At 38.9% G+C, this 24,557-nt stretch overlaps 1 protein-coding gene across 1 annotated transcript in view; it reads right to left on the bottom strand.

Annotated features, from left to right (window-relative positions):
- Positions 1–19,953, bottom strand: part of impg2a (interphotoreceptor matrix proteoglycan 2a) — a 31,525-nt gene extending 11,572 nt beyond the window's left edge. Inside the window, exons 1-14 of the mRNA XM_023951132.2 lie at positions 19,648–19,953; positions 19,350–19,574; positions 16,385–16,551; positions 16,271–16,296; positions 16,141–16,173; positions 14,387–14,433; positions 14,050–14,111; positions 13,811–13,966; positions 9,597–9,655; positions 9,476–9,496; positions 8,820–8,995; positions 4,721–4,749; positions 2,574–2,742; positions 1,686–2,476 (exon numbers count right to left, since the gene is read on the bottom strand). Of these exons, the coding sequence (XP_023806900.1) occupies positions 1,686–2,476; positions 2,574–2,742; positions 4,721–4,749; positions 8,820–8,995; positions 9,476–9,496; positions 9,597–9,655; positions 13,811–13,966; positions 14,050–14,111; positions 14,387–14,433; positions 16,141–16,173; positions 16,271–16,296; positions 16,385–16,551; positions 19,350–19,574; positions 19,648–19,726 (2,040 nt within the window). The 5' untranslated portion in view covers positions 19,727–19,953. The remainder of the gene's footprint in view (positions 1–1,685; positions 2,477–2,573; positions 2,743–4,720; positions 4,750–8,819; positions 8,996–9,475; positions 9,497–9,596; positions 9,656–13,810; positions 13,967–14,049; positions 14,112–14,386; positions 14,434–16,140; positions 16,174–16,270; positions 16,297–16,384; positions 16,552–19,349; positions 19,575–19,647) is intronic.
- Positions 19,954–24,557: the final 4,604 nt, after the last annotated feature.

Below are 24,557 nucleotides of genomic sequence, written 5' to 3'. Positions count from 1 at the left end.
CAATTGTGGACAATTTTATGTAATAATTGTGTATAAACTATATAAAATACGCATAAACTGCATAATTCTCAACCGATCCAAAGCTTTGAACAGCTCAAAACAGCCGAGACCCTCGACGGACATTTGTGCACGTTGACGAATATAGAGCGCAAGAAACACTGATGAATTACGTGTATCTCGCATGTACTACTAAAGACCAAAATGTCATAGATGGAAAAGTATGTAGTGGCTGTGTGACACGTGGTCTTTAGCTAAGGCTCAGTTTGTCCCAATGTTTTCTGCACTCTAACAATAGATCTAAGCCTGCATCTTGACTGCACAGCGTTTTGATCTCTATACTGGAAGAACTTACAATTCAAGTCAATTCAATTATACTTTATTAATCCCACAAGGGGAAATTAGGTAGGTACGCTAGGCATTTCATGGAGTGAATCTTTTTATGGATATTGGACCTTTTTCCCCTTCAAGGTATTTTTAGAGTTTTCTGTTTCCATAATCATCTGTCTGGAGACTCTTGGTGCAGGTTCCTGTCCAGACAATTGAAAATATTGAACATCTCCAACAACAGTTACTGAATTTAAGGACTAAGTAGCTATCAGCTTTTTTATGAGTTTTTTATTGCACCTTTGCTAGGCAGTGTCCAGTTTTCTTATTATTCTGATTCCTATTATTCTATTATTTCTCACTATTCTTCTGATGTATGTTCACTTTGAGTTAACGATTTTACTCATAGGTTAAAAAAAAAAAAGGTAACCCAGAAGAAGATTAAAATATTAGTTGATAATAACAAGAAAAACTGTATATAGAAACACAGGTTTTACAATCTGATATCATCAGTTTATTTAGAACTCCTGTACAAATCTAGGGGAGAAGCCAGTTAAGAACCCACAATAGTGTCACAAAAATACCAAAAAAAAACGCTTTTATATATTAAATTATACAATCAGAGTGATTAATCTGGGTTTTACATCTATCTACTGTCAGGTTTCTTTGTCCTGCTTAGGCCTTAGGCACAACTGTCTTTATGGGTGGATACAGAAATAGGCAGAACTGTATGGGGCAACCAGGCGGCCTGCATGGAATTTTAAGATTGTAGACCGCTCGCTTTTAGAGCTAAAATGTTCATGTACATTTTTTCTATGGGCATGCTGTGGGCGACAGGTCATAGCAAACACTCACACAACACAATATGGGCATCAATATGGGCAGCCAGACGACACTAGTAAGTAGTGATTGGCTTGAGTCTCCGTTGCTATGACAACCACCCTCACCAATCAGGAGTGAGCTTGTTGGAAGTTCACACCCCTACCACTCGAAAGCAGGCTCAGGAGAATCTGAAGCAAGTTTAGAACTAGAATAATTTGCTCTACAGAAAAAACATATAACGAAAAAGAAAATTATCAAGAGAACATGTTCAAAAAAAATTATCCGAGCAAGAAAGACTATTTTGACCTATAGGATGACTGAGTAATAGCTGGTTCTTTCTCTACAGACGTCTTCTTGGAGGCAGCAGCTACTTCCTGTTTGGAACGTGGGGGGAGGGGGAGCTACTCAGTCAACTTTTCATATACAGTCAATGCTTCCACCATTTTTAGATTAAGACCTAAAAAGTGCCATTTCTAAACATGTTGGGGAATACAAAAGCATGTTAAAAGTATGTGAGATTTTAGGAAAAGCAGCTGTACCTCCACCACTGAAGTGACAGCTGGGACAGGCAGGTCCTCAGAATCAGGATGAATGATCGAGACAACGGTGAAGGCTGATTCCCCCCCTGGAGTCAACACGGTTGGTTTTTCAGGGTCTGGATGATCTGTCACCGGTGGCTCTGGAATATTTTTGTCCAACAGCAAAATTTCGTCCTCAGTAAGGTCTTCATTTGAGATCTTTGTTGCTTGTGCCACCCTTTCTTCCACAGTTGGGGCCTCAGAGAACATGTCCTCCATCACGTTCCCTTCCTCTCTGATTATCGTCTCATCCAGGTTTACTTCTTCAAATGTAGGCGGTTCTAGATGGACCGACACAGATTCATTTTCTTCAGGGATGTGGGTAACTACCTCATTTGCAGGCATCACATCTGTATGTGGAGGTTCTTCTGGGGTCTCCACAGGTTCAGCAGATTCAGGAAGCAGAGTTGTAGGGACGCCCAAATCTTCTGAAACTTGATTTACCAAAACTTCACCCAGATCCCGATCCTCATCACCTGCAGGAGGATGTTGCACCTCCTCAGCAGTAGCATCAACTTGCTCTGTTTTGGTGCAGTTATATGTACAGATGCTGCTTTCTTCTGTCCTTGACACTTGCACATTCTCTGCAGGTGCCGGATCTTTCAGACCTGTACCAGAGGCCTCTGGGGGTTCTAGAAGTGTGGAACTCTCCGTCAGTGCTGGGGACGCTGCTTCAGGCAGGACCACCCCTGAATGTGAGGTCTCTGGAGTCTGTACAGTTTCTTCTAACACCAGACTCTCCTCCCCAACTTCTAAAAGGAAGAGGAGACGGACAAATGAGAACTGAAGGAATCGCAAATGTCAACACAGACTAAAGGGACACCTCTCAAAGGCAAACGTGGTTCATACTGCTAGTTTCAGGCGGCGTGGTGACAAGCCCAACAGCAGGAGGCACTTCCCTTTCCTCCTGGACAGCAACGTCCTTTTCCATTGTGGCCACAGTGTTGGTTTCTGAGACTTCAGGCAGGCCTTCTTCCTGCAAGGTTAAGACCTCTGGCAGGTCATCGACGGCACTGACCTGCAGCACAAATTGGCTTTATTATCTACTCAATCTCGCGTGTGTCCAGTTTTGCTCCTGTGCTGAGCCGTGCAACAGACAAGGCCGGACAGAACTGCATTCAAAATGCACATCACCCCTACCTGCAGCTCCTTTAGACCTCAATTTAGATAACTTTAAACTTTTTTAATTGTTTTTTTAAATAAAAACTTTCTGCTCTGATTCAGCTTTCAGTTTAACTCCTGTTTGAGTTATTTAATTCTGTTTTTTTTTGGTTTGCAATCAGGTTTTTCACTTTTTGTTCTTTTTAAGCCCCCTGTCTCACAACCCAGTGGTTTCTTTTTTAGTCCCACCAAACAATATTCATGAAGTTGGCACTACTGCCTCCTAGTGGGCCCACTTGCACAATTCACCTCTTTTCTACTATTGGTTTTGAAAGACCCAATTAGATCCAATATTTTTCTCTTTAAGAAAAATATGAGGTCCACACCAAACTGTTTGATCTTTGGAAATGATTTGGACTTTCTATTAAATCCAATACTAAAAGATTTTTAAAGATGTTTGAAAAATGGAGACAGGAATTCTTGACAATTTAAAGTCTACAAAATTAAGGATTTACAGCTAAAAGTAATACAAACAGCTGAACATTTGAATAAATAAACAATGGCCAGGTATTTTTAATTTGATCTTTCCATTAACTTGAAGCAGGAATCTTTAGTTGAAAAAAGAGATTGGGAGAGCAGCCAAAGGTTTACTAATACATTGTGATAGTTCAACATAATATTACCCAAAAAAAAGGAAAAAGTACTTTACCAAATATTTTTTAGGATAATATGGAATCAGGCAGAAACGTTTGTGTGAAATCTCATACAATCCCACAATAAAGGAAAAATCAAACACAACTTCTGCAGGAAAAGAAGTGATCAGATGAAGGTAGGTCAACACATCCAATATTGAGTTTGGATGATTCCTCAGAAATATTCTCAGGTAGAAGTAAAGCATCTGTTGAACTAAAGCTAATTTACAAAAAGTTTTTTTTTTCAATTTATTAAAGACCCACTCCAATGAAAATTGTGTTTCTGGCATTTTAAATGTGTTCTTGGTATATTTGGAGGACACATAGAAAGAAAATTAAGATTAAAATTGCATTTTTGAGTATTTCTGTGTTTAAATCATTGGACGTTAGGTTGGGGATGTGAGGGGCTGTAAGCTAGAAGGAGAGCATGTACACAGAGAACTCTCAGCAACAGGAAGGGGAAAGGGGGTGGGGTTGCTTCAACAGTCCCACCCACAACTCAGAGGGGAATTCTTAATGAACTACTGCTGCTCTGCAAAAACTAGAAAGCAACACAGGTGGATAGATTTTGGCTAAAAACGACATAATCATAATTAAAAGACCACTGGGAACACTTTGAAAATAGGTCTAAAGATGATCAGAGTGGGTCTTCAAAGCAAATGTATCTGAGTAACTGTAACTTTCTAGAAAGGTTGTAAAGTAAACAATGGTAGCACAAACACTAAAAATGCAAATGCGACTGATTTTGCACCAAATAACCTTGAAGGTGAGAGGGCACTTAATGATAGTTACTTCCAACTTGTGCCTGTTATTTTTTGTGAATGATTCCTAAAACGATTTTGTTTGTGATCAATATTGCAGTTTTTTTAGTGGTTTTGCAGGAGATCCAACATAAAAAAAATCATCCGGCATGCATGTTTGATGCAGCGGCACACTGATGGATGCATTGTCCGGTTGTCTTTGCCCTAGAATAGAAGTGGATTATTAACAGCAAGAGCCACAGAAATCCTATAAGCTTCACTTCATCCTCCCAGTTGAGCTCATCTTCTATCTTCATGACTAAAGTCTGGATAACGTTTCCAGGTTATCATCCGTCACGCCAAAAAGACCAGGACGGCTAAGCGTGAACGATTTGTGTGGTAAAAACAGCTGGACTGCAGATGATCACAGCACACTGTCAGGATGGCTGTGAGTGTTGCTCACCTTGGGTCTGTCTGCAGGAATTTCTGACTCTGAAAGCAGGAGGAGACAGAAAAAACAATGTGAGCACACACTGTCACATAAATCTTCTGACCTTTTTTTGGCTCTGAAATCTGCAGATGAGTATTTTCTCTGACTCTGTCAGCACACATCGTTATGTCACCAAAAATCAGCAAATCAAGAGTAAAATTTGGCAATCAAATCGTCTGTTACAGCGTTTAGCGCAGAGAAACAAAACCAGGTTGGATCTTTGAGTTTCTCAGCCCGTATGTCGGCCATATGAGCACCGTTATTTTTAAACGTCACGACCTACTGTCAGCATCACAGCCCATCCATCTCCAGGAGTGAACACGAACATGGTGCTTTCTCTAAAATACGATCATGAGGAAATCTCCCTGGAGAAAATAGATCATTCAAATGCAGTTAACCTACTTACTAAATGTCTGATTGGACACATGAACGCCACAGTGAGACAAAAAAGCGGAACCAGAGTGGAATTGCCTTTAAGTAAAAATCACTTATTTCAGAACTGCTGGAAAAAGCTAGTTTTTTTTGTAACCCTTGTGCTATCCCAGGCACTTTACCATTGGGAGTTGGGTCATCTAGACCCACTAGACCACATGTGTCAAACTCAAGGCCCGGGGGCCAAATGTGGCCCTCCATGCCATTTTATGTGGCCCGCAAGAACATAAAAGTTTTTCATTTATTAAAATAAAAATAAAAATGTATGAGTATTTATCCATATCTAGGGGGAATTGGACTTCAAATACCGAATTGGGCAACTATACATTAGGACTTAAACACTGTCCATATAACATAACTTGACAGAATCAAATTTAAAATGATTTATGCTAGAGTAACAAGCAAACATATGTTTTCTATGCAACTGTAATTGTCACTTTAAAATGTTATAGCAAATAAATAATGAGTTATTTAACATCAAGGAGTAGTTACATTTATTTTTCATTAATTCATCAAATTATATCTGGCCCTTTGAGGACAGCCACTATGCTGATGTGGCCCTCTGTGAAAATGAGTCTGACACCCCTGCACTAGACAGTGCGCTAAACCTTTTTTCCTCAATGATTTGTGATCTTCACTGGTGTCCATGGATTACATGAAATCTTTCCACCTGTATCCACCTTTGTCATGGTAGGGAGAACACGTCAAAGTAAGGGTGGGGTCATTTAAGACAGCACAAGGGTTAAAAACACATTTTAAACGGCATTTCTTACGTCATACTCACCAAAAAACACAACATTTTAAGTATCTTTGTCTAGTTTCTAGTTTAAATATCCCATTACACTTCAGGTCAGACTAAACTGATAAACAATTTAGTTACAGTACTTGGGTGGGAGTAGTTCAGGCAGTGGAGCGGGTTGTGCAATGATCGAAGGGACAGCGGTTCAATCCCCGCTCCCCCCAAGTCAACTGTCCTTGGGCAAGACACTTCACCCTCCCTGCCTCCATTGTGTTTCCACTGGTGTGTCAATGCGTATGAATGTCTCAGTGATGGTCAGAGGGGGGCGAACTGGCAGCCTTGCCTCTGTGTGACATCAGTAGCTTACCATCACCAAGTATGAATGAGGAGTAAAATAATTATGGACACATTGTAAGCACTTGAGTGTCTGGAAAAGTGCAGATAAATCCAATACATTATTGTAGGTTTGTGAAATTTAACGACTCTTTTTACAATAAGAGAACGAATTGCGAATATGTTATTGAGATATTTGATCTTGAAAACATCTCATTTTAGTAGATCTCTAATGAAACAAATATTTTTACCGTAAATAATATTTTAAAGCAAAATATTTGTGAATGCTGCGTGGTCCTATTTCAAGAAAGAGACTTGCTTGATTTGGGTAAACTGAAGTTTTTTTTTAGCATGGACGGGCACAGATGCGACGCTGGACACTCGCCAGTCCCGCAGATCTCCCCAGTTGCTGCCTCAGCTGGCACCTAGCAGCTGACTTGTGTGGACTAGAGGAATCCGACTGTTTCATTAAAACAAAGCATAGCGAGGGCCCGTGGCAGGTGTTGACGTGATGTGATTTCTGCCCCGTGCTCTGAATGTCAGAATGAAGAAATTCAATGAAGAGTTTACGTGCTCCTGGCATGGTTTATTCGCACTTCCTTTCAGGTTCAGAGCACTGTCTTGTGGGTCTAGATGACCCAACTCCCAACGATAAAGTGCCTAGGATAGCACAAGGGTTAATCTTAGCTTTGGAGGCACTAGGGGACCAAAGGCTGATGAAAATACATCGTTAATTCTGTAGAGCCCACCACACCAAAGAATTGACAGAAAATTCAATTTTGTGGGGGAATCAAGATTTTTTTAACCCTTTTTGAACCCTTTGATGAAATCAAATTTTTTATGAAATACAGTTATAAAACATTGCATGATTTGCTGAGTTTTTGTTCACCACAATGTTAGTTTAAGATGCAAAAATATTCACATGAAAGTTCAGGACAAAAGCACCTATCTATCTACCATCTCAAATTTGAGACAGTGGTGAAACTGTATTAAACAAGAATATTTATCGACAAATGTTTCATTCTTTTAATAAGGCAAGTAGTCATTTAAGAAAGTAAATAACAGTAGATGAGTTACTTTCACCACAATTTTTTTTTAAATATGTCAAAACCTTTTCCTGTTAAAAGTGTTTTTGAGATTTCATGGAAGCAGCAGAAACAGAAGAATATGTCCTTTAGTTTCCATTGATGTTCAATCATGAAGCCAACAGAAATGACCGGAATTTGTTCATTCATAATTCATGTCAGGGTTGTGTTCACCTCAAGAAAGAAAATACTAACAAATACATGTGGCAATTTTTACCAGAGCCAGCCAGCCTTCAAAAAGAAAACACAAACTTATACATGTTAAGTGTGAACTAACTTACATACTATATCTTACTTGTGAATTCAACTATAAATGTATATTTTACTTGTGTTTAATAATAAAGTAAAATAAATGATGAAATTTGTTCTTGTGTTTGTTTATATGTATGCAAGCTGGGGAGGGGGGGGGGGGGGGGGGGGGAGGGTGCCGTCCAGTGTTTCGGCCAGGACGTCAAACTAGCCAGGACCGCCTCTGAGTTTAGTCATCTGACTGATGAAGCCACTATGATTCCATTTCAAAGCAGCGTCACCTGGATAAATGAGAACCTTCACCCACTTTAGGGCTTGTTAGACCAAGCAACATTGATCCAGTTTTCTACGTTCCATTGGGAAACTGTTTTGATTTTACCGCAGTGGCCCCATGCTGCTTCCAGGTTTCTCATGTTCATTCAGAAAGGTGAATTCTTCACTTGTAACAAATTAATATTAGAGCTGCAACTAAGGACATTTTGCGCATTGTCCACGTATGAAATTTCGGTCTTTTATGATACATGCATGATATACGTAACTCATAAGTGTCTCTTGCGTTTGTCATTCATCATTGTCCCCCATATAATTATAATAAACTTCAGGATGTCATCACCAATAACATTGCACCAATCTGCCTGTCAATCAAACGCTCCGATCTTCCCTCACTCGTGAACAAGACTCCAAAAGACTTAAACTCCTCCAAATGGGGCAGATGCACTCTACCCCAGAGAGCGCAAACTACCATTCTCCAGTAGAGAACCATGGCCTCAGATTTAGCGGTGCTGACCCTAAGAGCCCAACTGCTTCACACTCGGCCGCAAAACCACCCCTATGCACGCTTGAGGTCCTGGCTTGATGAAGCAAACAGGACAACATCATCTGCAAAGAGCAGAGAGGAAATCCTGTGGTCCCCAAACCAGACCCCCTCTGGATCCTTGCAACGCCTAGAAATTCTGTCCCCAAAGACAATGAACAGAACCAGTGATAAAGGGCGGAGTTCAACAACCACCGGGAACTGGTCCGATTTACTGCCAGCTATGCAAACCAACCTCCTGCTCTGGTCATACAAAGACCGGACAAATGAAAGCCTTTGAATTAAAAAAGGAAATCAGAAACACTTTAAGAAACCTATTAAAGAGCATTTTTCAATTTGCTGTACTATACATCCCTTATCAGGTAAGGGTCATCTAAACAGCTACACGAAAACCTAACGATCCGTCAAACTTCATCTTACCACTCTGCTGGTCGTTCTTGTTCTGGCTGTACACCACCGTGGAGAGCTCCTCGGTTTTGTGGTACAAGCTCTCCACCTGATTGGACTGCTGGGTCAGGTAGTTCAGCTGTTCAGCGCTCACTCCATCTCCATTCACCAGCACTGTGACCGCATAGTCCACGATGATACCATCCATACTGCAGATGATGTCACGCAGACAAATATTTACATATTTAAATGCATACATTTTTACGTCAGTATAAATGAAATGCTTCTCTGGTGAGTAGAAAGCTGCAGACAATGCCTAAAATAAAAGTTTTAAATGATGTAAATTTACTTAAGGTAGTTCAAATATGCCTTAGAAAGCAATACAATACTTATCAACTCATGCATGCTGACATACTCCCTACATCTTTACTATCTATTCAGATCAGTGAGGTGGTAAGGCTCTGATAATCGTCTCTATTGAATAGCACCTGTTTATATGTTTGACCCATCTTGATCCCACTTAACAGGTGAGCTACTGCCCTAAAACCATTAACACATACAACCAGTGATACGCTCCCACACGTGCCCTACTTCACAGCCCTGGAGGCGTGACTAGGGGATGATAATGATCGTCAGGAGCGATCAAGAGGGAACGATTGAAGAGTTCACTACTGTCATTGAAGACTCACCCTTGGGTGTCCTTTTGAGGTCTGCGTGAAAGAAAGAAGTGCTGTTAATATAACAAAAATAAAATGTAAGTTTTGCCTTTTTGGTAGCTGTTTTTGCACAAACAAATAGATAAAAACTCACCTAAAGTCCAATACAGACACACTCTTAAATCCAGGCAGCATATCAAGAGCCTCTTCAATCTATGAACAAGATCAGAGCTCTTCATTTAAGAAACTGAACAAAGTACTCATGTCTGTTTAATGGCATAGAAGGTTTTGAAGGATTTTTCTTACATCCATTTATCTTCATCCCCTACAGCAAGTCTTTAAATGTGAGGTCAGTCACAGTGCTGCACTTTTTTAATTATCTGAGATACGCAACTGCACAAAAGATTTTGAATATGTAGAAAAATGTGTTTTTTGTTAGCTGTGACATAAATCACTTCATGTTTGCATTCTTAAACTGGTTTTTGAGCAAACTGCAAAAATGTTAACATTGTTTAGAATAAACCTATGTTGTTACCTACATAAGGCCAAAAATATGCATGTTACAGAGAAAACTCCTCAAGTTGTATACATGGCAAGCAAGAAACAAAAAAAATGATTTGGGGTATCTCTATCTTGAGCAAGGCTGTGGAAGAGACCCATTTTACACTTAAGACAATATCCAAACATAAAGGACTTTAGGAACAAATATGGAAATGTGATTATTGATACATATGTAAATATACAAACCATAAGTAAACTGTTTTTGTTTTTTAATTTACTTTTATTTATCCCACAATGGGGATATTTGCTCTCCACATTTGGCCCATCCCCTGGGGGGGGGCAGTGGGCTGCAGGCTGGCCGTGCTCAGGGGGCGATGGCTGGCTGGGGAGGGTGGGGATTGATCTGCCAACCCTTTGGTTGTTAGATGACCTGCTCTACCGCCTGAGCTAAACTGCCGCCCAATATACTATGTTTATACATGACAAACGTGAGTCAGATGTTTCCGTGTCTTTATTAATATATATGTGTGTTGTTTTATGTGTGTAAATGGGTTTCTGAACTGAATAAGTACTAATTTGGGAAGAAACAGGACTAAAAAAGCTACGTCTACACCAACCTCTGCAACATCCGACCACTTCCAATGAAAAGTCAGTTCGGTAAAGTTAGAAAGATATTCACAGATTCGGACTTCCGGCCTCAATAACTCTTCCGATAAACGTTCAAATGTGCCAGCAAGTATCTAATTCCTTTTGTATTAACCCAGAGAGTGAACTACAATTTCACTTCAAAAGAAAAAAGATCGTTTTTTCACCTCTTGATCAGTCCGAATCTGTGAATATCTTTCTAACTTTACCGAACTTGAAAAGTCTATGTAAAGGTACTTTTTGGGCTTCTACATTCCAACCTTACGTATTCACATGTCACGATGCTAGTTTCCTTTGGGCTCTACATACAAAACACCCGACCATTCAATGCACGTTAAGTATTATGAATTTTGAATTTGACCAATCTGGGAATTTGGTAGTGACGTATGGATGGCGTTCCTTTTCATTCATGGAAGTGCCAAAAGTTTAAAATTGACCATGGAGGAGAAATTGAAGAATTGAAGAAGAAAAAGAAGAAGAAGCCCCCCCCTTAATTGATCTTCACTTTTACAAAATTTTCTCAAAATCAGCACAATTTTACGGAGCCCGTGTCCTGACATTAAGATATAAAAATATATCTTGTTCCCACAGATTAATATCTTGTTCCCACAGGTTATTATGTCGTTCGCACGAAATACTATTCCGTTCCCACAAGATACTATTCCGTTCCCTTGAAATGATTAACTCGTTCGAACGCAATAATTATGTCGTTCGAACGCAATAATTAATCCGTTCGAACGCAATAATTATTCACGTCATAAGTCATTCACGCGGATATGCTCTCTGTACGCCGGCAAAAGCCGCTTTCAGCGGTAACTTCCGTGTCTCTGTGACCCATATTCGTTCAAAAAAGGAACATGAAAAACAAAAATGATCACTTTATTACTGTCTCAATGAATATAAGAAAAATATCAAAAGATTTATGATAACTAGGCTGCTTTGTCATACGATAGCTCCTGCTAGGCTACTACTAGCTCCTCCGCAGAGCTCTTTGATGTATGCCGGCATTTGGGCAACTGGCTGGTCTGTTGTCAGACAGCTGATATTGTAGTTTAGGGTCGAATAGGAATAATAATATTCAGGACTTGTCTTTTATTAACTTTAGCAGTCAGTATCTTTACATTCGAAGGCTATTAGGCTACATGATAACTGACTAGCCGATCATTTCCTGTTATTAATTTACGTCATAGATTTACAGCAGATACCTTCACATTTCTGTCTGTGTGTGTCTCATTACATTGCATTGAAGACACGCAGGATGTTTAGAGAACAGATTTATTTATTTCAAAAAGCACAAAAGCATCCATCGTATTCACGTTTATTCACATGGTGATGTACGCCCTCAGTCATCTTGCTGCAAAAGCCGCTTCCTGCCGCTACTTCCGTGTCTCTGTGAGCATTCAATAGGGGTAAAAATAAAAGCAAGAATGGTCGATCTGTTATTTTCTCGATGAAAATCTGAAAAATATCATATTAAGCTGGCTGCTTCGCCAAAAGCACTTACCTTTAGCTCGTAGCATAACAACAATAGCACTACGTCACGTTTCCCAGCGTGCTTTGCTGCCAATCACTGGCCAATCACCGTGTCCCTGTGACCAAGGTCTAACAACAAGACCAATGATTGGCCAGTGATTTGCAGCAAAGCACGCTGGGAAACGTGACGTAGTGCTATTGTTGTTATGCTACGAGCTCACAGAGACACGGATGTAGCGGCAGAAAGCGGCTTTTGCAGCAAGATGACTGAGGGCGTACATCACCATGTGAATGAACGTGAATACGATGGATGCTTTTGTGCTTTTTGAAATAAATAAATCTGTTCTCTAAACATCCTCCGTGTCTTCAATGCAATGTAATGAGACACACACAGACAGAAATGTGAAGGTATCTGCTGTAAATCTATGACGTAAATTAATAACAGGATCAATGATCGGCTAGTCAGTTAGCATGTATCCTTATAGCCTTCGAATGTAAAGCGACTGACTGCTAAAGTTAATAAAAGACAAGTCCTGAATATTATTCCTATTCGACCCTAAACTACAATATCAGCTGTCTGACAACAGACCAGCCAAATGCCGGCATACATCAAAGAGCTCTGCGGCGGCGCTAGTAGTAGCCTAGCAGGAGCTATCGTATGACAAAGCAGCCTAGTTATCATAAATCTTTTGATATTTTTCTTATATTCATTGAGACAGTAATAAAGTGATCATTTTTGTTTTTCATCTTCCTTTTTTGAACGAATATGGGTCACAGAAACACGGAAGTTACCGCTGAAAGCGGCTTTTGCCGGCGTACAGAGAGCATATCCGCGTGAATGACTTATGACGTGAATAATTATTGCGTTCGAACGGATTAATTATTGCATTCGCACGAGTTAATCATTTCGAGGGAACGGAATAGTATTTTGAGGGAACGCAATAGTATCTGTGGGAACGGAATAGTATCTTGTGGGAACGGAATAGTATTTCGTGCGAACGACATAATAACCTGTGGGAACAAGATATTAATCTGTGGGAACAAGATATATTTTTATATCTTAATGTCAGGACACGGGCTCCCTACAATTTACTATTTTTTGTCTCATTAAAAGCTAGGATCTAGAAATAAGGAAATTATTATTAAAACGATTCAAAATCATTTTACTCTGTACTAGATCTGTACTGACAGTGATTTAATTCTGGTTTGTGCCCGGCTGGAATTATATAAAAACAAGTCTTTCATATCGGAATAGAGCTGTGAAAGAAAAAGCCTGTAGCAAGATTCACAACATTTGCATCGCTTTAACATTTCAGACCAAGCCCTTTGGCCTCATAGGCGGTGGATAGTAGAAAAAGAAGAAGTCCCTCTCTGGTTGTCTAGTATGAACACCATGTGCTATATGTGCATTAAAAAACTAGTGTTTAGAGCGTTCTTGAATGCACTTCACATGCCCGGTGTGAACGCAGCATAATAGACGGCGGGTGCACTCATGTAGCAATAAATCTGGTCAAGGGTATGGGGGTGAGAAGGATTTCATGTCTTCTCATTCCCTTTTGGATGTTTCTTGTATTTTTTTTTTCATTTTGTCCTATCTTTCCTTTTAAAGTGTATATCATTATCGTCTTACTTCATCCCAATAAACTCATTTTAATAATGTTTCTCTGATTGCATTTTGTTACTTAACAGTTAAGAATAATAATATGAGGTAATGTAGGCCCAGGCTGGTGCAGATAGAAGCAGACTAACCTTTTCAGCTAGATGTCTGCTGAGTGCCTGGAACTGGAGGCTGGCTGGATCGTTGAGCTCATCGCTGAACATCTCTCCAGTCAGGAGGATGCTCAGCTCCACCACCTGCTCCAGCGTGGGAGCTGCAGTAGGCTGCACAGTGATTTCATTCAGCAGCTGCATCACAAAACACAAAACAGTGCTGCTTTATTAGCCTTTATTTTAAAGCATCCTTAATAAGTCCATCTGTGGATACCTACTGGACTTTCCTCCACTTTTCCTGAAGTGGTGGCTGCCTCCTCCTCTTCTTCTTTTCTTTTGTCTTATTGGAGGTTAAAAAAAAAATAATGAGATGGATGTGTGGATTACGCTGCCCTGACCCTGAATTCTCTCTAAATCTATTTATGAGCTGGACTAAAGCCAAGCTTACGGACTGAACCCTCATTGAGGCCTGCAGCTGACATGCATCATACGGAGCTCAAAGCTCGGACACGACTGACCCTGAAGCTACATGCTAGGTAATGACAGTAATCCTGCTGCACAGGTGCTGCTCTGTTTCATATGAAAACGTGATTCTGGATCAGGACGGACACTGACCTAACTCGGGAGCTTTGGTGGCCTCTGACCTCGGCGGTGGGGGCGTGCTGTGTGGAATGGAAAGACTTTATTAACATGACACTGACTTCATAACACAGAAATGAATAAATACATAGAATAAATAAACTACTGCCTCCATGAGTTTAGTTTCACCCTCAGTGGAGATGAAAATAAAACATAACAAATAACTTATTGGTTTTTTTTCACATTTCCTAAGGAATTCTACAAAAAAAAAAAAAAAAACTCATCTATGATTAAAAATTGCTTATTGCTCCCTGTGTGAGCCAGATGTGGAAACTTTCTCTGCATTGAATCTTTCAAAATTTAAGATTTCTTGTTTTTAGACGTTGAATATATTTTACCAGGTGGTTTGAACCTAATTGATCTTCACTTTTACAAGCTTTTTCTCTTAAAATCAGCACAATCTACTATTTTTTGTCTTACTGAAAGCTAGGATCTAGAAAAAAGGAAATTATTATTAAAACGATTCAAAATCATTTTACTCTGAACTATTGCCAGTAGAAAAACCTAAAATTGCTTAATTTAAGAAATGTTGGTAAGACATCTAAATAAATTTCATTAAACAGAATTACTGCATAACATGGAGAAGCCACATTAACTCTCAGACCTTTTTTAGCATTGAACACAGTTGTTTTATAGATCATGAATGGGAGTTTTTGAAACGTAAAACGTTATTTTCATTCAGCGCTGATATTTTATTTATTTTCTAAAGGTAATAAGAAACACTGTAATTTTTGGTTCAATTTTAATTTTTTTTAATTTTAAGTTAGACTTGCTTTCATTGTCCTTATTTTGAAATCAAAATTTTCAATTTTATGTTGTAAGAATAAGTGCAATAGTCCCTTTGATGATTTTTTAAGATTAGCCAACTTGTACTAAGATTGACAACAGACCGATCCACTTTTTGATTTCTTCTTCAATACTTGTAAGCAAAAAATACTATTTAGTTTAAACAAATTACTTATTTGGATACACAAAATGCTCGCTTGTGTGCACAGTACTGTGTGTGCACAAAAAGCTAATAAAAAGGCTAATTTAAAAGGCTCATTTGTGGGCACAAAATGCTAATAAAATGTTAATTTGTGTCCAAAAAATGCTAATAAAATGCTTATTTGTGTGCATACAATGCTAATTTGTGAGCACAAAATGCTAATAAAATGTTAATTTGTGTCCACAAAATGCTAATAAAATGGTTATTTGAAGGAATAATTTTTTATGTCATGTCCAGGGCTCCATACATACCACATCATCTCATTACAGACTTTTTATGATTTTTTTTATTTTATTTCTTTTTTGTTTTCAAAGTTTATTTAAAAACACTATTGTTTGCAAAAACAGCAACAGCAAAAAAACTAGCAAAAGCTGTAATGTTTTCTTCATTAATCTTTAACTTATATTCAATATTATTTACCTAGTGGTTTTTTTATTATTTTGTGTTTTCTTTGAGCAAAATAAATCAGGCTGTGGACACATAATTAATAACTTTGACTGCAGTGTAGACTTTCTGATTTGAAAAAAAGGTACATAAAATTGCAAAAATGAAAAATGTCCCCAAAATGTTATCTCTTATAATGGAAACTTTGGAGATACTCTCGTTAATGTCAAAGACACACTCTCAAAACAGCACAAACACATTCATCCAGTAGATATGAGCACAGGTGAGATCCCAAGTGGTTGAAAAGTAAAGACTGGTAATATGAACAGGTAAGGTTGAGGGGCCTGAACAACCTTACCTGCACATATGCTGCCACGACCTGGTGGGCTCACTACCGGCAGCAGGAAAAAGGACAGATTAACAGACGTCATGATCACATAACATGTATGTCTCTGGAATCATACGCCACTAAGCTACTCTGAATTTACCTTTTAAAATTCATGTGTGACAATCGCTATTAACCAAAAGAGCAAACACATCAGCAAACATGCAGGGAAATTTATTATACATCTGTTAACATTTTCAATCAAACTGCGAGTTACCTCTTTAACCAGAGCCTGATGCTCCTCTGATTGGCTAAAAAAGCTTCCAATGATCAGTGTGGTGGCTGTTCCTTCCCGGCATTGGTTCATCCAGCTTTGATACTCTTCTTGCTCAGGGAGACGATCCCAGAAGATTTTGAAAGCCTCCCAAACAGTTTCCTGGCAGACTGTTAAAAAAAAGGGAAAAAATACCACAAAAATGAAATCATCAGAGTTTTCTCTCATATAAATATTTTCATTGACTCCACCATGAGCATGAATGCAACTTTTTTTTTTTACAAACCATGTCAGGGACACTAACTTTAATCCTAAATCCGTAGGAGAGTCTGAAAGGTTCATCCAGAGCCACAATGTCGGCATGGCATCACTGTTACAGCTCAGCCCACCAGGAACTGGTCCAAAGTCAGAGCCACTACGCTCTGATCCTCTTTCTAATTCATTGCTGTTTGCAAAGCCATAGATGCCAAAGGTCAGTGGTACACAGTCTCAGGGGTAACACGTTGTAAAGTAACAAATTAATGTCATTTAATTATTTTTGTCAGTAACTGAGGAATGTAACAAATTACAGTCCAAATTTTGGTAATTAAATTACAATTGCAAGACTATAGAAACCCTCTTCATCACGTTTTTAGTGCAGTGAAACCATTATAGGTGACTAATAACACTAATTAATTTGTGTGAGATGGAAATTAATTTAAAAAAATAAAAATGTTACCGCAGCATCTGCATGTGCAGTAATGCAGGATTGGAGATCAGTCAACGTAAGATAAAGGAAAAAAGGTAAATATTGACATGGAGGATTCATTGGCCCATTAGGCAATTGGATATGTTATTGATCACCTTTCGGCATATCCCATCTGGGGTCGCCACAACGAATCGGATTTTACTGAATCTCACAGGTGGTTTGGCAGAGGTGTTTATGTCAGATGTTCTTCCTGACACACCCTGTATTTTATCCAAGCTGGGGGCCGGCACAGGGAGACCCAGACTCATGCCCCCTTCTGGCTACATACTTATGCAGTCGCAAGAAGTGTCTTGCCAAAGGACCCACACTGGATGAAGCTCATTGCTTCTTTTTAAAAGTAATTTACCTATATGTCAGCTTTGAAACAGTCCATCAAACTTCAGTTCTCTGTAAGCACATGCAGACAAATTCTGTAGCAAAAAACTAATAAAGAAAATTTTTTCAAAGCTACAGATGTTTGTGGAGTATATTCTCTGGACCCAAGGTTTAGACTCAGTTGTTTAACCATCTGCTCTTAGAAATAAAAAAGAGGTTTGCTTTTGGGTTCAGACTGGCAGGAGAATACTGCAAAAACTGAATCTTACGAAAATTAAAGCTCCTTGTTTCAAGAAATGAAACAATCAATTTTTAATACAATTTTAATACAAATTAGTGTTTGAGAAAAAACTTCTTAGTGAATAAAATATTTTTCTTGAGATAAGAATGGTTGGTAAGACCATTTTTCTTACCCTATTGTCAGATTTCTTTGCTTTTACGTAGAAAACCATACGATGAGGTTTGAGTTTTTGACTACTTTCTAAGAGGCCCGTTTTTGCTGTGAAAGTAAAGCAGCTTGAAAAGAAAGTGGAGACTTTTGGAGTCAGTAAGGGCAGCAAAGATTAAAGAGATTAAAGTGGTTATGTCGCTTCACCCTCTTCACTGGTTCTGCTCGGAGAACATTTGTTTGCTTTTACAACACTGTCCTCCTTTAAACACGTAAAAGGTTATTATTCAATATTTAGAGTCAACATTTTGTTCAAGTGTTTGAAGATAATGCAAGAAAGTATATTTACATATTAATATTTTTTTAAACAGATCAGAAATAATGAGATGAAAGCAAAACAGCCTTCACTAAGGAAAATTGTATTTAAACTATGGGTCGTTTATAGAATAATAATTAATAAATACGTATTATGGCTAAAATAAAAACAGAAGACATACAATTATTTGAAAAATTTGTATCTATTTGTTTTATGAATAGTGTTACCATTTTTCAAATGGAATATAGAAATAATCAAAAAACAAATAGCTATACATTTATATGGTATACATAAATTATTTTTTCAAATTGTTAAAAAAATCTGAATTGTTGAACTGTTGCATGAATGCTTGTACAACGCACGTTCAAGCCACCACTTTCTATGAAAAGTCTTTGTAAAAGATTTGTATCACTTTGACATTTCACACCGAGCCTCCTCCTAATGTAGGTGGTGGACATGTGCTAGTAGAAAGAGAAGAAAAGAAAAAAAAAAAAGAAAAAGAAGAAGCCCTTCCCTGCTTGTCCAGTGTGAACGCCATATGCTAAATGTGCGTTCAAGAACCTACATTTAGCACGTTCTTGAAGGTGCGTCAAATGCCTGGTGTGAATGTAGCACAACAGGTTAGTCCAAGTGAAGTCGTGCCAGCTCCAAGCAGAGCTGAACAATGAGAAAAAAAACTGTAAAGTGCTTAATTTTTGATTTCCAATTTATAATAATCTACATCTCAGCCACAGCCACTGTTCTCAAGGATCGTGGTTTGATTGGATGAAGCCCATCTGCTGGACTACTTAAATATGTAGTTGTAGAGTTAGAGACGTTAATTCTTCTCTAAGAGTTCTGGTACATCGCCTGTCCGACCTGGGGAGGATCCTTGCTTCATGTGGACACCCCTCAGGTTTCTTCTTTTTTTTCCGGAATCAATTTTTTTTAGGAGTTTTTCCTTACCGCCAAGGAGGGGTTGGAGGGCAGGGATATCCAGTTTGATCTGTTTAGTTAGTTAAGTTTAGAAGAGGCCCATTGAGACGACTGTTGTGATTTGGGGCTAAATAAATTATATTGAATTGAATTGAATTGACTAGTTGAATAGTCTGTATTCAGATTAATCTGTCACCTAAATATCTCCCAAAACACTGTGGTGATATTTGTTTATTTTGTTCCGCAGTGAGGATCTTTTCTTTTCACTTCCTGTGCTGAACTTTACCTCGGAGATAAAAGTAGTTTAGGTGGTTGGAAACGACCTGCTCCGCAGTTTCTTGTCCACACAGCCTAAGTCCATTCTGGTAAAAAATGTTCCTTTTCCGTCGAGAAGCTGCTGCGTGGTCTTCAACGAACGCCTTCACGTCAGACACATGAGTGATGCGTGGAAACCCAACCTTTGTCTGAGGCAGATCCATGAAGCCCATTGAGGATCCCTCCAGAGCTGCATCTGCAACAGAAGCAGAAGGGTTTGCCGTGTCTCTCAGGAGCAGTGAGATGGCTCAGGTACCTCTCAAACATACCTGTAGGTCTGCCCAAAAAGGTGATGAATGAGCTCAGCAGAACAGAGAAGAAAATGCTCCTCCAGGATGTGGCGCTCATGTTAAATCCGTGACTCCGTCTAAATCCGTGGACTCGGAAAGGGATCAAGGAAATATTTGTTTCCTCTCAAGAAGTGCAGCAGCTTCTTAGTTGTTTGCATAGTTTAGAATTGTCCAAAAGGATGGAAATGAGAAAACAGTTGATGATACGCTCTCCCTAGGAGTGCTGGGAGCTCAGGAAGACAGGCAGATGGTTTCTGAAGAGTGGGGGCGTTTTTTTATGCTCTCTAATCCTGTTTGCTTTAAGCCTTTTGGAAGAGCCTGTCAAGAAGTTAGTGGAGCAACAATGCAAGGGGAGGGCAGGCAGCGAGGAGGAATAAAAGAAAGGTCGGGGACAAAGGCAAGGGGCATAAACACATGATGACCAGGAGTTTGTTTTGCCTCAAAGGAAGCATTATCCCTTTACAGGCACCACATATAGTCAGGGAATTAAAACTCTGAAATTCCACAGTGCATTCACTCAAATGCTCCAGAACAATAAGCATATGCATGATCTGACAATGAAAGACGTCCCACCTTCAGCAATCTGCTCTGGATGAGTAAAAACAATGGAAATCCTCTCACCGCTACTGTGTCTAAGTGAGAGTCATGGGCTTAAAAGTCAACCTTCAGCCCCAAACTCTTCCTGCAAGTTTTATCCTGCTTGTATAAGGCAGATCTGCCTCATTTAATCTTTAAATAGCTGTAATCTATGGTTAAAATTAAAGTGATTAATCCCCAAAGTCTCAAAATGTGCCAACTTTTAGTTGTTTGTAACTAGGCCCTTAGCAAAAAGTAGTATATTTGAGTACACATATACATAATCTATATTAAAAGTGAGGCTGTATACTTGAAGTTTACTCTTTTGTAAACTTAAAATGCTCAAAGTTTAGTCTGAAAAAGTATTCAGTAAGAATACTTCCTACATCATTCATACATGGTTTATGGTGTTGTGGCGACCTGGGGTTTAGCCCCACCTATGGCCACTAAGACTCCTCGGTAGGGTGAAATCCTGTAGCACGAGCGAGAAAGCTGTTGAGGGAAGCTCATGTTGTACGCTGTTAGTAAATACACTTTAATAAATGGGCTTTGATGGCAGAAAGGAGAATGTTTAATCTGCTTATTTCTCTGTCACACCCTCTCTGACACTACTCCAGGTCATGTAAGTGATGTATCAGCTGGGTTGTTATAGTATATTTTCTTACTTTCTTACTTAATAAAGTAAGCTTAAGTTGGGGAAAATGAAATGCTATAGCCCTTAAAAAAGACAAAAAGGTGTTTAATTTGAACTATTTTCTTCTCCTTTTTTTCTGTTTTGCTTGGTGACGTCATTTTTTTTATTTTCAACTTCCACCTGAGGTGGTAACACATGCCACCTACTGGCCAGGAGTGTAACTACAGCTGATGTTGACAATCTTGTTTAAAAATGGCATTTACCTTTACACTTCATTTACCTTTACATCACCGCCTTCATTAAAACTCTTCTGCCCTTGTGCTGAAGCAAAAACAGAAGAAGTGAAAACAGTTAGCTAGATGCCACAAGATTTATTGTTTAGGGAATTGGAGCCAACTACCAACTACAGGAGAAACACTCCTCAGCCTCCCTGAGAAAGTCTATGCCAGGGTACTGAGGAGGAGAGTCGGTCTTAATAGTCAAACCTCAGATCCAGGAACAAAGTATAAATATCTTGGGATCTTGTTCACGAGTGAGGGAAGATTGGATTGGTGCAGCATCTGTAGTTATGCGGTCGCTGTATCGGTCCGTTGTGGTAAACAGAGAGCTGAACCAGAATGCAAAGCTCCTAATTTACTGGCCGATCTTTAGGTGACTCGGGCAACTAGTCCGGATGCCTCCTTGACGCCTCCCTGGGGAGGTGTTCCGGGCATGTCCCACTGGGCGGAGGCCCCGAGGAAGACCCAGGACACGCTGGACAGACTGTGTCTGTCAGCTGGCCTGGGAACGCCTGGGGGTCCCCCCAAAAGATCTGAAGGAAGTGGCTGGGGCGGGCAAGGGAAGTCTGGGGATCTTTGCTTAGACTGCTGCCCCACAACCCGGTCCCAAATGAGCAGAAAAGATGGATGAATGGATGGATGAATGAATGAATGAATGAATGAATGAATGAATGAATGAATGAATGAATGGATGGATGGATGGATGGATGGATGAATGAATGAATGAATGAATGAATGAATGAATGAATGAATGAATGAATGGGTGGATGGATGGATGGATGGATGGATGGATGGATGGATGGATGGATGGATGGATGGATGGATGGATGGATGGATGGATGGATGGATGGATGAATGAATGGATGAATGAATGAATGAATGAATGAATGAATAGATGAATGAATGGATGGATGGATGATGGATGGATGGATGGATGAATGAATGGGTGGATGGATGGATGGATGGATGGATGAATGAATGAATGAATGAATGAATGAATGAATGAATGAATGAATGAATGAATGAATGGATGGATGAATGAATGAATGAATGAATGGATGAATGAATGGATGGATGAATGGATGAATGAATGAATGAATGAATGAATGAATGAATGAATGGATGGATGAATGGATGAATGAATGAATGAATGAATGAATGGATGAATGAATGGATGGATGGATGATGGATGGATGAATGAATGAATGAATGAATGAATGAATGAATGAATGAATGAATGAATGGATGGATGAATGGATGAATGAATGAATGAATGAATGAATGGATGAATGAATGGATGGATGGATGATGGATGGATGGATGGATGGATGAATGAATGAATGGGTGGATGGATGGATGGATGGATGGATGGATGGATGGATGGATGGATGGATGGATGGATGGATGAATGAATGAATGAATGAATGAATGAATGAATTAATGAATTAATGAATAGATGAATGAATGAATGGATGGATGGATGGATGAATGTATGAATAGATGAATGAATGAATGAATGAATGAATGAATGAATGAATGAATGAATGAATGAATGAATGAATGAATGAATGAATGGATGGGAGCCGTTTTTGTAGTAAGGCCCATCTTGACCGGATATGACGTCACCAGACCCTAGCACTTCCAAATATATATTTATGTCTTTGGCTACGTCCTTATTCCTTTTACTACTCACTACACACACGAGAGGAGCCAGCACTATATATAGTGCACTATGTGTCATGTACTATATAGGAGAAGAGAAAATGTAATAAAATGTTTTTTTAAAATAACATTTTCATCCTCAGAGCACAGTGGATTCATAAATGGTCATCCCAAAATGCTTATATCAATGAGATCTCCCCTTCGTCAAATCGATGACGTCATATTCGCCATTTAAAAATTCGAATTGCTTTAACCCTTGTGCTATCTTAGATGACCCCACCCTTACATTGACGTTTTCTCCCTACCTTGACAAAGGTGGAAAGATTTCATGTAATCCATGGACACCAGTGAGGATCACAAATCCTTGAAGAAAAAAGGTTCAGAGCACTGTCTAGTGGGTCAAGATGACCCAACCCCCAATGGTAAAGTGCCTAGGATAGCACAAGGGTTAAAAATCCAGGGCACTACATAGTTCTGCACTATATAGTTTTTTAGAAGCTAGGATTAGGGTGAGAATTATTTTACTTGGCTGACACAAAAACAGAGATCTGGTTGGTTTTGATTTCTACCTTCAACCGTTATTTTTAACCTACCTTTTATTTATTTTATTCAAAGCACTTTAGAACACGCACGTCTAACATACAGTATTTCTTCTTGAACATATTACTCAGGTTTATTTCAATCATTGACACAAAAATGTTATCTCTTAATTAAATTTTAACTTAATATAAAACATTTATTGTGTTATTAAATTATGATTGCTATTCTTATATGTTATTCCTCTTTTTTGAAGAACAAAAAGGCTATTTAAACAAAGTTTTTCATAAAGCATGTTTAAAAAAACTAAGTAGGAAAAAAACGGACAGAAATAAAATCTTTACCTTCTTTTTCCCATTTGGGTCACTTTGGTTTTTTACTATTCATCTATTAATATTTTGTGTGATATGTTTTTTAATTCTTCATGTTAAAGCACATTTATTATTTTTATTTGAGCTGCATCCTTATCACTTTCTGCAATTTTAGGCAGATTCCATACTGTTTCAGCGGTGAATCCACTGGAGGGCCAACAATCCTCCAGTTAATCACATTAGTCGTTCCAAACAGCAGTGTCACCAAATCTAGATAAGATCCATGAGAACAGACATGATACTGAAAACTAAAAAAAACGGTCAAATCAATTTGTCCCTGTAGCATAAAAAAAGTTCCATTTTTGAAATTGTCTTAAGTCTAAATGCCATGACTCAAGTTCAAGACAACCCCACATGGATGGATAATTTATATAGTAAAATATCCATTTTAGAAATGTGTAGGTTCATGAATGTAAAAACTGTTTTTTTAAAGGTCTGAATCCTTAACCTGGACAATTTATAATTTTTTTTTAAGCTAGAATGTTAACTAGGATCAAAGAAAAACCAGAGAACATTGTGTCCTCTGGTTCCTCTTCATATACCTTTGGTGTCACTGACAGAGTTTTAGCTGGCGTGGGGGGGCTGCAACGAGCTGCTAAGCAGATCAGTGGGATTATTGAGCTACAGTGAGGGGATGAGACCGAGACAGTAAATACACCTAAGCTGACCACGAAACACTGCGCAGATTTCATCTGAAGGCTCTCCAATGTAGAGAAAATCACAAAAACAAAGCCAAAAAGAAAAAAAAAGGGGGGGGGGGGGGGGCTCTGTAGATGACAAATGCATCCAACTTTGTCTCTCATTGACATTAAAAAACAAAACCACAACTAC

This window comes from Oryzias latipes, chromosome 21 (assembly GCF_053564925.1).
Source record: "Oryzias latipes strain Hd-rR chromosome 21, Olatipes_Hd-rR_3.1".
Lineage (NCBI taxonomy): Eukaryota > Metazoa > Chordata > Actinopteri > Beloniformes > Adrianichthyidae > Oryzias > Oryzias latipes.
Note: the sequence above shows the minus strand (reverse complement) of the source record. Positions and strands in the feature narration are given on the sequence as shown.